Source organism: Melospiza georgiana, chromosome 6, assembly GCF_028018845.1.
Source record: "Melospiza georgiana isolate bMelGeo1 chromosome 6, bMelGeo1.pri, whole genome shotgun sequence".
Classification (NCBI taxonomy): domain Eukaryota; kingdom Metazoa; phylum Chordata; class Aves; order Passeriformes; family Passerellidae; genus Melospiza; species Melospiza georgiana.
The window spans coordinates 2,152,290-2,164,149 of NC_080435.1; the positions used below are offsets into that span (position 1 = coordinate 2,152,290).

Sequence of the window (11,860 nt, forward strand, 5' to 3'; positions counted from 1 at the left end):
ATGTTTCACCTCTGCAGCTCTTGTTGACTTACCTGGCACAAACACAGGCAGGCAGCAGCTCCAGAGCTCCAGATGTGTGGATGTCACTGATGCACAGGACAGCCCACAGTAACAGTCTTGGCTGGGGACTGTGGAGGGGGTACAGCAGCAGATGACTCAGGGGTGTACAAAATTGGTTACAAAACCCTTGCTAATGCTCACCAGGAATGGTGCTGAGCAGGCATATGCAGCATGCAGGTTTTACTTGTGTCACTACAAACTCAGCACAAAGAGTTTGAATAAAACCTATGAATTGGAGCTATGCCCAAACTTCATCCAGATAAAATGTTCTTATAGGCATAGTTCAGATTACAGTAATGAGAAAACTAATTCCTACAATCTAATGCTTTCCTATGACAAATCAAGACAGGTTTTACCTTAATCATTTTCAGATATAGTGAGGAAGAAGCATATATTAGTGGGTGACAATAGAGAGCTGCTTTGTACTATGCAAAGCTGAGCATCTCCATTCTGTGAGTTTCAGAGGCAGATTCATTCCCTGCTGTTTCCATGAATGGTACCTTGTATTTGGGCAACACTGAGTAACATTATAGCAGACAATACACTCAGAGTGGAAAACTTGAGGGAATTGACTAGTACAACAGAGGTGCAAAATTAATTTTCTATTTTAACAGATGTACTCTTGCCAATTATCTATAGCTAGTAAAAATTATTTATCATTTTACCTTGAAGTCAATGCTTTTAGACTTCAAAGGCCAGTGGGTACCTCAAATGAGTGGCTCAGATGCTAACTGAGGCTAGGAGTCTTTAGCCTCACCCACAGCCCATCTCCTGCTGGACAACTGCTAACTGAAACTCCCTGCCCCCCTGAACCTATGATAACAGTAAACCAATTTGTTTCAATGCTCACCAGGGTCTAGAAAACAACAGTTTCAGAGCAATTGAAAATCAGGAGGTTTTAATTGTTTTGCACTTGTAACCTAGCTACCCTTGATTTTTATGGAGCGAGTTTTCAGTGTAGCTGAGTTCCAGTACAATCAGACCCTTACTCAGGGGTCTGAGTAAGTATGCAAATGTACATAACTCTTATATACTCCAAAGTCAAGCAGCTGGAGCTTTCCCCTCTTCTTTCTGAGAGTAAGTCATCCTAAGAAGCACCCTTGCTTTCAGTGCATCATGAACCAGCACAAACTGCTTGGCACATGGTCATGAGAACCCAACCAGCAATTTTACAACTTAGCATTTTCTAATGCAAGTCAAAAAATCTTTCAACCTTGAAAATATTGTGGGTAGTCAAGTCTCCTCTTGCTGTAAACAGGTTTATTAGTTATTAAGGAAGATAACGAGGTGGTCTTGACTACTTCTTTTTTCCTCCACTGTACATTGACAATGGTGATAAGCACAAGAACAGACTGATCTAGCAATGATGCTGCTTTCCTGCTGTGCTTATAATGCATTGTGATGGATGTCAAGATTTCAGTCTATTTTAAAAGAACATGATGATGGAAGCAATAGTAGGCAAGTATTTTAACTATCTAGCTTATTTCACCCTCAGAGCAGGAAGGCAAACTCAATTCTGCTTTTCACAATTCTCCTTCAGCATACTGAAGAAGGCTGCAGAGTGGGATTCCTGTAAGAATGATGCTGGTATTATTGCAGTGTCAAACACAACTCACAGTCTAATCTTAGTGGGATTACTCCCTGACCCAGTGCATTACTGACTGGCAGGAGCTTGCAAGGGCATAAATGGGTGCTTTATATGTACACCAATTTATCGACTGTGCTTGTGCTTGTTCTCAAATATCAGGTTTTGGGTATCTTTAAATGACCAGCTGCTCTGCTTGTTGGTGCTGACTAGCAGTCCTGTTCTCCCCTTCCCCTCAACACCCAGTATCCCTTTTGTACAGTAGTGTGAAGCAGCATTATGCCTTTCAACAGCAGTGAACTGCTACTTCAGCTCAGCCACCTCTCATAACTTCACCCTACTAATTCGCTTAGTGAACAGCCCTGCCAAGAAATGAGTTGTGCCAGTCTGGTCATTCCTCAACTTGCAGTCCATGGCAGGCAGTCCAGAAACTGTGGGAGGACTTCCCAAGTCTGTGATTAGCAAAGAAGCAGCATGGCTCACAGCTCCACAAGGCAAGCAGAAGTCAGGCAAGCTCCTCAATTCCTCTGCAGTCCTGGCAAATAGCTCATACAGCTCCTTGGTCTGAGGCTAGGCTTCCTTAATGGACTTGCTTTTAAAAAAATTTAAGTATTTCTACACACTTGGAAATACTAGGTCTCTGGATTCCATTCTTAATCCCTGTTTTAAAATACTGTACCACTCTCCTGCAGAAGCAGCCAGTATAATTTCCTTTGTCCTTTACTCCCACGCTGTAGCAGGCATGACCAGCACAGTTACTTGTATCTATCCATACCTAAGAAGCCCCAGAAAACTTGCTGCAGGCAAAGCATGCATGGGATGACAGATTCTTTTTTGATTCCTTTTCTACAATCATACCATTTTTAATGGCTTTACCTGCAAAATGCTGCTACTGAGCCTCACTTTTATAGTAGTTGAACTTGGGCAATTTTCAGTATCTTGCTATCCAAGTGCTGATGCCTCTGAGGACAAATGCAACTGCAGGAGGTACTACATGCCCTGCTGCCATCCATTCCTCCCTCAGTAGGAGCAAAGAAGCAAAGTGAAGTCACTTTTCACAGTCTGCTACAACAGCCTACAGTACTAGAGTGCATGTAGTAAGTTTCCAAGTGCTCACAACCCTCTCCACTAAACTTCTCAAGGCACCAGGTGGTTAGTGGGAGACAACTTTCTAGATTCTTCTTTCTAGCTTGTTGCACATTGGATAGATACTGTAGCATTCTTTCTCCCTTTCAGAGTATTTGGTCAGGTGCTCAGCTCAGCAGCAAATCTATTGTTTCATAAATAGTTAATCAAGTAAAATGCAGTGAAGGATTATGGAAAACAGCAGCTCAAGAACTATGCACTAGAGTTGTATCTAGTAGCTTATTTCAGAAAAAGAAAAATAGACCTGTAGCTGGATGAAGAGGGGGAAAAGAGATGATGCCCAAATCCCTTCTTCTGAAGTGGCTTACAGACCACACTTTTCATCTCCAGAAGGCCAAATCTGGCTCCAGAGATATGAAAGGACAACTTACTTGCATTTTTCAGTTCTGTGAAAACTTCCATTACTGAAATGGCCACAGCAGTCTGTATGTTTAAAAAAAAAAAGTGAAGTAACCTTTAGGTTAAAGATTGCAACCTTCTACTTTCCAAAAGACTAAAAATTGTATCTTCACAAAGTCCCTTTCAAAAAGCAGAAAGGTTAATTACCACCTCCTTTAAAGTACCTTCTTCCTATTTTCTGTTTGAATATAAGAAATTTGTATTTTATACTTGTTTACTGGTCTGAGTTTGCGCAGTTATCATAGTAGAGTCAAAATCAAGGAAGAGGAAGATTTTCTTAAATCAGACCAAATGTAAGGTACCTTTGAAGGAAGAGCTGTGCTGTGTTCCAATGCCTGATTACTAGAGATTCAGCATGCTCCTTTGTGCTTTTCACAGTAAGGAAAGAGATCACATTGCTGGTTGTTCTTAAATTGAAAGCAAGCCCACAGAATGAGGTAAATGCTTATTTGGCTTTGCCTAAAGACTGCAAAATTTCATCCAAGAGAACACTGGAAATTTTACAAAAAAAAAAATTGAAATTAACCTCAAACATGTTAGGAGCGAGCATGTTATTTTAGTATGTGCTCTTCAGGAGGATAAACTATAAAAGCTTTAAAAATAACACTGCTTGTACTAAATTTGAATGTTTTTATATGGGCAATAGTGAATTTTCTAAGTATTACTTACTGTTTTCAAGCTGGATATAAAACTTATATGCCCTGAAGTATTGTTGGATTTAATAATCTTAAGTGTACTAATATATTTCTGACCTACAATGTTTTGAAAATCACTATTCATTATAAAGGAAGCATGTTTTGATGTTATTTTGAATTTATTCCTTGTCACTATAAATTCTAGAGCTAGTAGTCCAACTTGTATTGGTGCTGAGAGGTTTAACACCCTCACCCAGTTTCTTTCTAAGAATTTATATCCCTTCAGTAATTGATTCCCAGTCTTCAGCAGCTATTACTTATGACTTAAGTAAAGCTACTTTCATTGAAGCTTTACTACAGACAGTCACTTTGCCTCAGATTCTTTTCAGGCAGTGCATTTGCTGTGAGGTCCATCAGAAACTATTGATGTGTATTAGGAAATCCAGTGCACTGGGGAGAATTGCAATCCTCTGTCAATCCCAGAACTGCTCTTGGTTAAGTGTAATCTGTACAGTCTGTTCCTACAGCAGGCAAACTCTAAAGGCACAGAGTACCACACCAGCCTTTCTTTTCTACCTGCTCTGTTTTTTGGTCTGATGTGTCCTCCAATCCAAATCTTTTCAGTACAGCGAAATTACAGAAACATCAGCATTTAAGACAGACAGAGGCACATGCAACTTACAGTGTGGGTAAACTGTAAGTTTACCCCAAAAAAAGTTAAGCCTTTATCTTATGTACAGAGAAAATTAAGTTTGGGGCAGATTTTCATGGGAGCAATCTGCTTTGTCTATTCCTTTCTTGGGGGAAAATTGTAAGCAGACTAATTCAAGGGGCCTGTGATGTCATACATTCAGCCTGCTCTTATCCACCAATTCCAGAGCAGACACACGTACATAAAATGCCTCGTACAGAGATCAGCTGAGCAGTGCAAAAGGGTTGCTGTGTTTCCCAAAGATGCCCAGGGAAAACCACCAAGACTGAGCCAGAATTTGAGGTGTTCTGTAATACAGGAAACAACTGCTGGTTCAGTCCACGTGACCTTTCAAGCCATATCCCTTGGATAATGGGGAAAAAGATTTGTGTTTTTTGGCAGGAACCACAAAATTGAGCACTCAAGTTTAACTAAAGGGTAGATTTTTATTTCCCATTAAGACATCTCAAGGACATAACTGAATGTAAAAAACCCACAGAGGGGCACATACAGCAAATGTGGTGAAGTACAATGTGAACAGCCCCAGGGGTTCAAATAAGGTAGGACCATTAGCAAACCGGAGGAAAAAAAAACCCAAAACTCTGCTGAAGATGTACGTTCTTCTCCATTTACACTGAAAAAAATTCCAATCCAACAAAATCCTTGTATCCCTAAAAGTACAATCAGTCCTGGCTAACGAGTTTATCAAGATGGCAACAGGATGACTATAATACAAAACGTTCACCACTACACTCTGTACACACCTGTTGTCCAAACCCCCCAAACCCACGTAGCAATGGTGCCCCCATTATTTGCTTGCTTGCTGGGCCTGCCTGCGGAGGAGAACGTAGATCTTCTCCTTTATCCAGTCTTTGTTGTAGGGCTGGTATGTCTGAGTATCAGCACGGTAACTGCAGAGGAAACAAGAAATGTCAGTCTGCTCTGTGCTACATCTACCAGAAGAACTTCACAATTAATTGTCCTCAAGTGTATGAGGTAGAAAGTGGTGTACAGAAGGTAGTATCAGAACTAGGTGGGAATTGCCACTTATCAAATGGATTTATCCTGTTCTCTATAAAACAGCTGTCCAGCAGATCAGACTGAGCCTGAAACAAAATGAGATGCTCCAAGCACTACTGGGTGACTGGAACACTGTGTTCATATTTTAATTCATGCATTTAATTACTTAAGGGAGACAGCAAGTAGAGAATTTTAGCATTCTAGAACTCAGCCTGCAGAAGAATAGTTCCACCAGGAAACAATCTAATTTGTCTTAATGAGTCAAACACTTCTTCAACATTACTTCAAAGATTTATTTAAGCTTTCAAGTGTTCAACTTCTGTGTGGAATTTAAAAAAAATTTTTAAGATCAATTTTTTTCAGGAGCAAAGGCAGACTCACAGATGGATGACAAAGGATTCTTGCCAGTTGGCACTGAGGACATGCTTACACCTAACAAGGATACTTTAAAAAAGCAAACTGAAAACAAGACCCCACGGATGCATTTTCTTTGCTATTCAAGCATAGTTGATAAAAACAGTCCACTTGCAAGGGCCAGAGAATTCAGTTACTCAGGGCATGTTGAATTAAAACAGAATGAGCCTGAAAAATGAAAGCAATCTGAGTGAAGGTCTGTGTAGGCTCATGTCCTCCTATATAATATTTTGTTTATGAAGATGGTACTTTCAGTGAATGATTCAAGAACCACTGAAGTCCTGCTCAGTCTTTAAATCCTGATATACTTTTATTTCTGATAGATAAGAAGGGTGAAAGGAACAGTGGTAAGAAGGTAAGTAAAAATCCCAAGTTAACTCATTCCAGAACAATTTATAGTTCTTACCTAAGGAAAAGACCCTAAGCATGATGTTTCTAAGGAAGTCTTACTATTTAAACCTCAGCATGATGGCATCAAGGCCAAACCAAGAGCTTCAATGTATGTTCATACAGCAGTAGTTCTAGTGCAATGTAAGAAATGCTACCTGCAGGAAAAGTTACTGATTTCTACCCTCCATCCCCAAACCCTTTCATAATGCTACACAGCAAGAGCAGACAAGTACTTCAGGAAATTTCTGTGAAGAAGAGGCGTCTCTTACACCTTGTGCTATGTGTGCCATCTGGTGGAACACTATGAGCTGAAGTAGAATTTGGCATGACACTGATTTTAGAAGCCTAATTAAAAAAGGCACAAGACTATCCTAGAAAACAGCTGCTACCACCTAAAACAAGTGGCTAGTTTCAGTCTGTTAGATAAACTTTCATCTTGCTGTATCTTGATCAAAACAAACTTTTGGCTGCAATGCACTTCTGTAGCCTTCTACTCTACCACAAGTACTGCCCTCAGCTGAGAAAAATTCTGTGACCATTCTGCCTCCTGAGGGACTGTACTAACAGCACAAAGGGAAATTTAAACAGATTCTAAAGCAGTCAGCTGTACTTAACTGCTGGATTTCACTCAATGTGAGTGAAATCCAAGTGGAACTGTTGGTTTCTGAGCCTTTAGAGGTACCTTGTATCTATGCACTTAACTGGCCTGGGAACTTGCTAGGGCAGCTGCACTACTGCTGCACTGCAGTTAGTGCTAAAAAGCACACAAAACAGCATTATGTTAAACTCTCACAGAAGAGTTCAGAGGGAAGACCTGTGAGTTTGCTAAGTCACTGACATGGACTTGTACAACTGAACTTACACGAGACAGCTGAGGTCTGCCAAGTCATCAATGAAGTCAAACAACTGGCTGATATCATATGTAATGGATGGACTGTTGGGATTCATTCTCTTCAGATGCTCTTCATACATTTTACAGACTCCTACAGAGAAACAAGATCAACCATGCAATATTAAAAGACTGTATAAACTGAAACTTTTTCAGCTCTTGACCCACGAATAAAACTTTAGAGATTACCACTGTAAAAGCAATCAGATTTTCTAGAGCTGAAATTCTCTTGTTCCTGGCAATTTGCATTGAAAGGTAATACTATAAAATCAGGTAAGATACACGGAAAGAAAAGTCTTCATCATCTAGGGGAAAAAGTTTAGTTTTGTCAAATATATAATTTTCCATGCAGTAAGCTCCAACAAACATCTGGAACGCCTTCTAATAATTTTAAGATGGAAATTAGAACACACTCCTACTACACAAACACCTGAGAAACAGAAGAACTCATAAGAATGACCATTCTTGATGCAAGAGTCAAACACAGTATTGAGGTAAGAGTGACAGCACAAACCTGTATATACATTTATAACACTTTTATTTATTTAAACTAGTCCACTAATAATTCAGATACATTTGAGAAGAATGTAATATTAAAATGAGCACAGAGACTTCGTTATACTTTTGTTTGCCTCACAAAACCTCCTGCAAGATTAAGGCTAAGTGAACTACAGCTCTAATATTTCAATTTTCTTCCAATGGCCATTATGTGTATCAAAGTTTTGCAGATCTTTACTCTGACACACGAGACTGCAGATGATGCATCAATTGCACACAATTCATTATTTAATATAGTATTTCCAGCAGCAATCTTTGCCTTACAATGCTAAGAAAAGAATAGTGAGAATTAAGTGCTGATCCTGCAATGAAATGCATTGAAACAAGTCTGCTGCACGAAAGAAAGAATATCAGCTACTCTCCCAAACTGGATGTTTCATCTACTTAAATCAAAACCAGATATTAAATAGCAAAAGGAAGTTTTAGAAACAAATAATAACTAGATTTTAGTTTGCTAGAACATCAGTAAGCTAAAAACATGAGGGTTTTTGTGAATGACCTTTGAAAAATATGAAGAGCAACTTATTTCCTTATAAAGTTTGTGAATATGTCAAAAATAGGATTTTAACAACAGTTTTTAACTCCCATGTCTGTGTCCACCCACCTTCCATGCATTCATTCACCGATTCATAATCAGCATATGTTCTGCCTTCTGGCCTCTTGGTAGGCTGGACAAGTAGAATTGTGTGAGACTGGAAAACAAAACAAACACAAAAATACAGGTTACTTGCACACTTTGAATGATTTTTGTTCAAGTTATTTATATGAAAGAAGGAGTAAAAAGATGTGTAATGGTAAAATATTAGACTAGCAATCAAGGACACAGACATTTTCCACACAGCATTTACTATTTATACAAGCTGTGTTACTAAGTTTTGGTTCCAACAAGTCCTATCAATCCTTATGGAACTTTAAAATATGTAGAATCACCAGTAAAGCTGCTACTGTGTTGGAAAAAAATACCACAGGAAGAGTTTATATTTAGACAGATAAGCAAAGCAATAAAGTCAATGTGTAAGAGCTGTGGCATTAGTGTGTTTAATTATTTTATTCCAAATGCAAGCTGTTAGTAAAATTTTCAATGCCCCAAATTTTTTTTCTGAAAATTTTAATTAGAGCAAAGAGGGGACCCAACTTGACCACACTGTCACCTAAAAGATTTTAACAGAATTAGCTATTTTGAGTTATTGATTTCCCTTCAAGGGAACACTAATGCTACAATAAATCTGCACTTAGCACCCAAGATTATTTCTTGCAAAACAGATGTACTGGTTTTTCAGACTCCAATGAGTTTACTCAAACAGTAATTACAGCACAGAAAATTGTTCCAAATGTTGGAGTCCATAAGCTTGTTCTTCTGCAGGGAACAGAAAACAGGTGCTTAGATGACTGCACACTCTGTGGCTTCCATTATTTCCATAACATTTTTCACTTGGCTACAGCAAGTAATTTGAGCAAAGAAGCAAGATTTTTAAAGTGTAGACAATCTGTGATCTAATTAACAGGGTGCATACCACAGAAAGTTTGCAAGCAAGCTGCAAATGGCCGTTTCCAGTGCTGCTAATTGGATCCAACATTTTCAGTGCTAATGTCTGAGGTGAGCACAAAGCACAGAGGCAACGGCAGGGTAAGACATCCTTTGGCTTAGATTAATCAGTGGCTGACAGAAAAATCCCGACCCATATTTTGGAAATCGACGAATATACCAATTCAGTGCTCGTGAAAAGCAGTGACAGAAAGAGAAATGGCAAATGTTAGGATTTACAGGGAAAAAACCTAAACAACAGGACAAATTCTTATCCCATAACTGACAGAGTTCCCATCCTTGGAATACAGTTTTCAGTTCTTCAAATTGTCTCAACACAGCAGTAGCAGATTCTGAGAAGTTCAAGAAAATGTTACACAGAGAAAAAGAAGGAGCAAGACTTTTCCTAATCAGAAATGGAAAAAAGGGGAATTCTGAGCTGCATGCTCTATCAACAAACATCATACAAAGGAGAGTAGATCATTTAAATCCATTTTCATGTATGCCAGAGGATGATTGATTTGAAGGGAATTCCCCAAGGGGGGCTGGTATCTGGCTGTTCCAAGTGCATTGTACTTGAACAGGCATGTCTTAGCAGGGAGTCCAAATGACTGCCAAAGATTACCATAAAATAATTTTTCCAGCACTATCATTTTAATTAGATGGTCACTGAGGGGTGCTAAATGAATGTATAAATTCTGAAATTATCCAGATAATCAGATTATAGAAAAATCAATGAGCCAGACATGTAAGCCAGTTCCTTCAGAACTTCGCAGCAGAAATCATTTGGGCTTCTGCCTTTAAGCCATTTATCACTTCAGACAATATACAATATCTGTTATCAGATACTGGCCCAGGAAAATATTTAAATTAATGCCATTGGATCACGTGTATGGTAGAATTAATGCTTTTCAAAGATTTCTTTGGGAACTTAACATTATTTTACTTTAAAGGAAAAAAAAATTGTTTGATTTGATAAAATTGCTGGTCCTGTCCTACCATATAGTTACAAATGGCAAGCTTAGAAGCCTGTGGGAAGGCTCCTCTATTACCTGCCCCATGTGCCTAGGTGACAAAACCAAAACAAGGGAGAAAACTCACTGGAGAAACTCACTCTGGACCTTTATTATGATGATACATGTGTCGAATTTCTTTGCGTTTTCCTTAAAAGCACAGTGGTACTGGCTGCTTTGAAGCAGGACACGGAATGAGACACCGCATGGTTTATATTGTACCAATTCCAAACTTCTAGAAAGCACTTTAGGAATTGCTCCTGCTACTGAAGGCAGAACCCTGTACAACTGGTTAAGGCAGTGCCAAGAGCCAAACCAGCAGGACTTAAAAGCTGTGCAGCATCTGCCCAAAGAGACTTCCACCAACTGTAGTGTATTTAATTGTAAAGTGAAAAAAAGAAAAAAAAATACAATACGATCCAATAAAAGTGGAAGACAAACGCATATTGTAAGGGTAAGATGTGCAGTGATGCAAATGCCAAGCAGCAGCGCACTGAACACACCGAAATGCCAGGCAGAAAAAGTGGTCTAAGGCCCCCTTTCATGCCGGCCAACAGGGACAGGGCCCGTAGCTGCTCATCATGGCCGAGCAACTGCTCTGGAGCAAGAACCAGGCAGACATGGAACGTCGCTGCAAACGGACAAGCAGCTGTCCTCCTACCGCACATCGACAACTTGCCTCAGCACAGCTTCATTTATTACATGAGCGCAACAAGCCGCGATGATAGGGAGGCCTCTGAGCTTCAGCGTGCCGTTCCCAGAGCCCACCAAGGCAAGCTCCCGCCTTTCCCTCCTCCGAGCAGAGGGGAGGAGCAGGGAGAGCAGCATGGAAAGCGCAGATCAGCCATTTAAGGCCGGCTCGCTCGGCGAGCGACACTCGCGGGAAGCGCTGGGCTCCGAGCAGCGCCCTGAGAGGGGCCCGAAGGAGCCGGGGAGAGGGGCGGGAGCCTCCAGGATCCGCTCCCCGAGCGCCGCCGCCGCCTTTGTGCCCCCGCCCCGTCCGGCCCTGCCCCGCCAAAACGTGCAGCCGCCCGCCCGGGTCCGCACCACCGGCCGCGGCCTTCCCGCCCGCAGTGCCCCGGGGGACAGGGAGGGGAGGGGAAGGAAGGCTGCCCCGGCGGGCGCGGTGCGCACGAAAGGCGGCGATCCGCTCCCGTCCCGCTCTCACCATGGCGGCTCCGCTCCCTCAGCACCGCCGGGCAGAAGTGGCGCGCGGCGATCCCCCACAGGCCCCCGCGCCCGCCGGAAGCGCCGCCGCGCCAACGGCCGCCACCATAGAGCCGCTCGCGCCAGAGCGCCGCGCGCGCACGCGCCCGCAGGGCCGGCGGCCAGGCTGGCGGGGGCGGGGCGCGGCCGCCGCCATCTTTGGTGAGGGAGCCGCTCGCGGCCTATGGCGGGCCGAGGCGCTGCCCGCCATCTTGGAGTCGGGCAGCGCGCGGGGCGGGGCGGGGCGCGGCCGCCGCCATCTTTGGTGAGGGAGCCGCTCGCGGCCCGTGGCGGGCCGAGGCGCTGCCCGCCATCTTGGAGTCGGGCAG

General features: G+C 41.9%; 1 protein-coding gene across 1 annotated transcript; it reads right to left on the bottom strand.

Annotated features, from left to right (window-relative positions):
- Positions 1-4,942: 4,942 nt before the first annotated feature.
- Positions 4,943-11,590, bottom strand: ERH (ERH mRNA splicing and mitosis factor). The gene is made up of 4 exons (XM_058026181.1): positions 11,494-11,590; positions 8,392-8,479; positions 7,203-7,323; positions 4,943-5,427 (listed from the first exon to the last, which is right to left on the bottom strand). The coding sequence occupies exons 1-4, from the start codon at positions 11,494-11,496 to the stop codon at positions 5,325-5,327; spliced, it is 315 nt and encodes a 104-aa protein (XP_057882164.1). The 5' UTR covers positions 11,497-11,590; the 3' UTR covers positions 4,943-5,324.
- Positions 11,591-11,860: the final 270 nt, after the last annotated feature.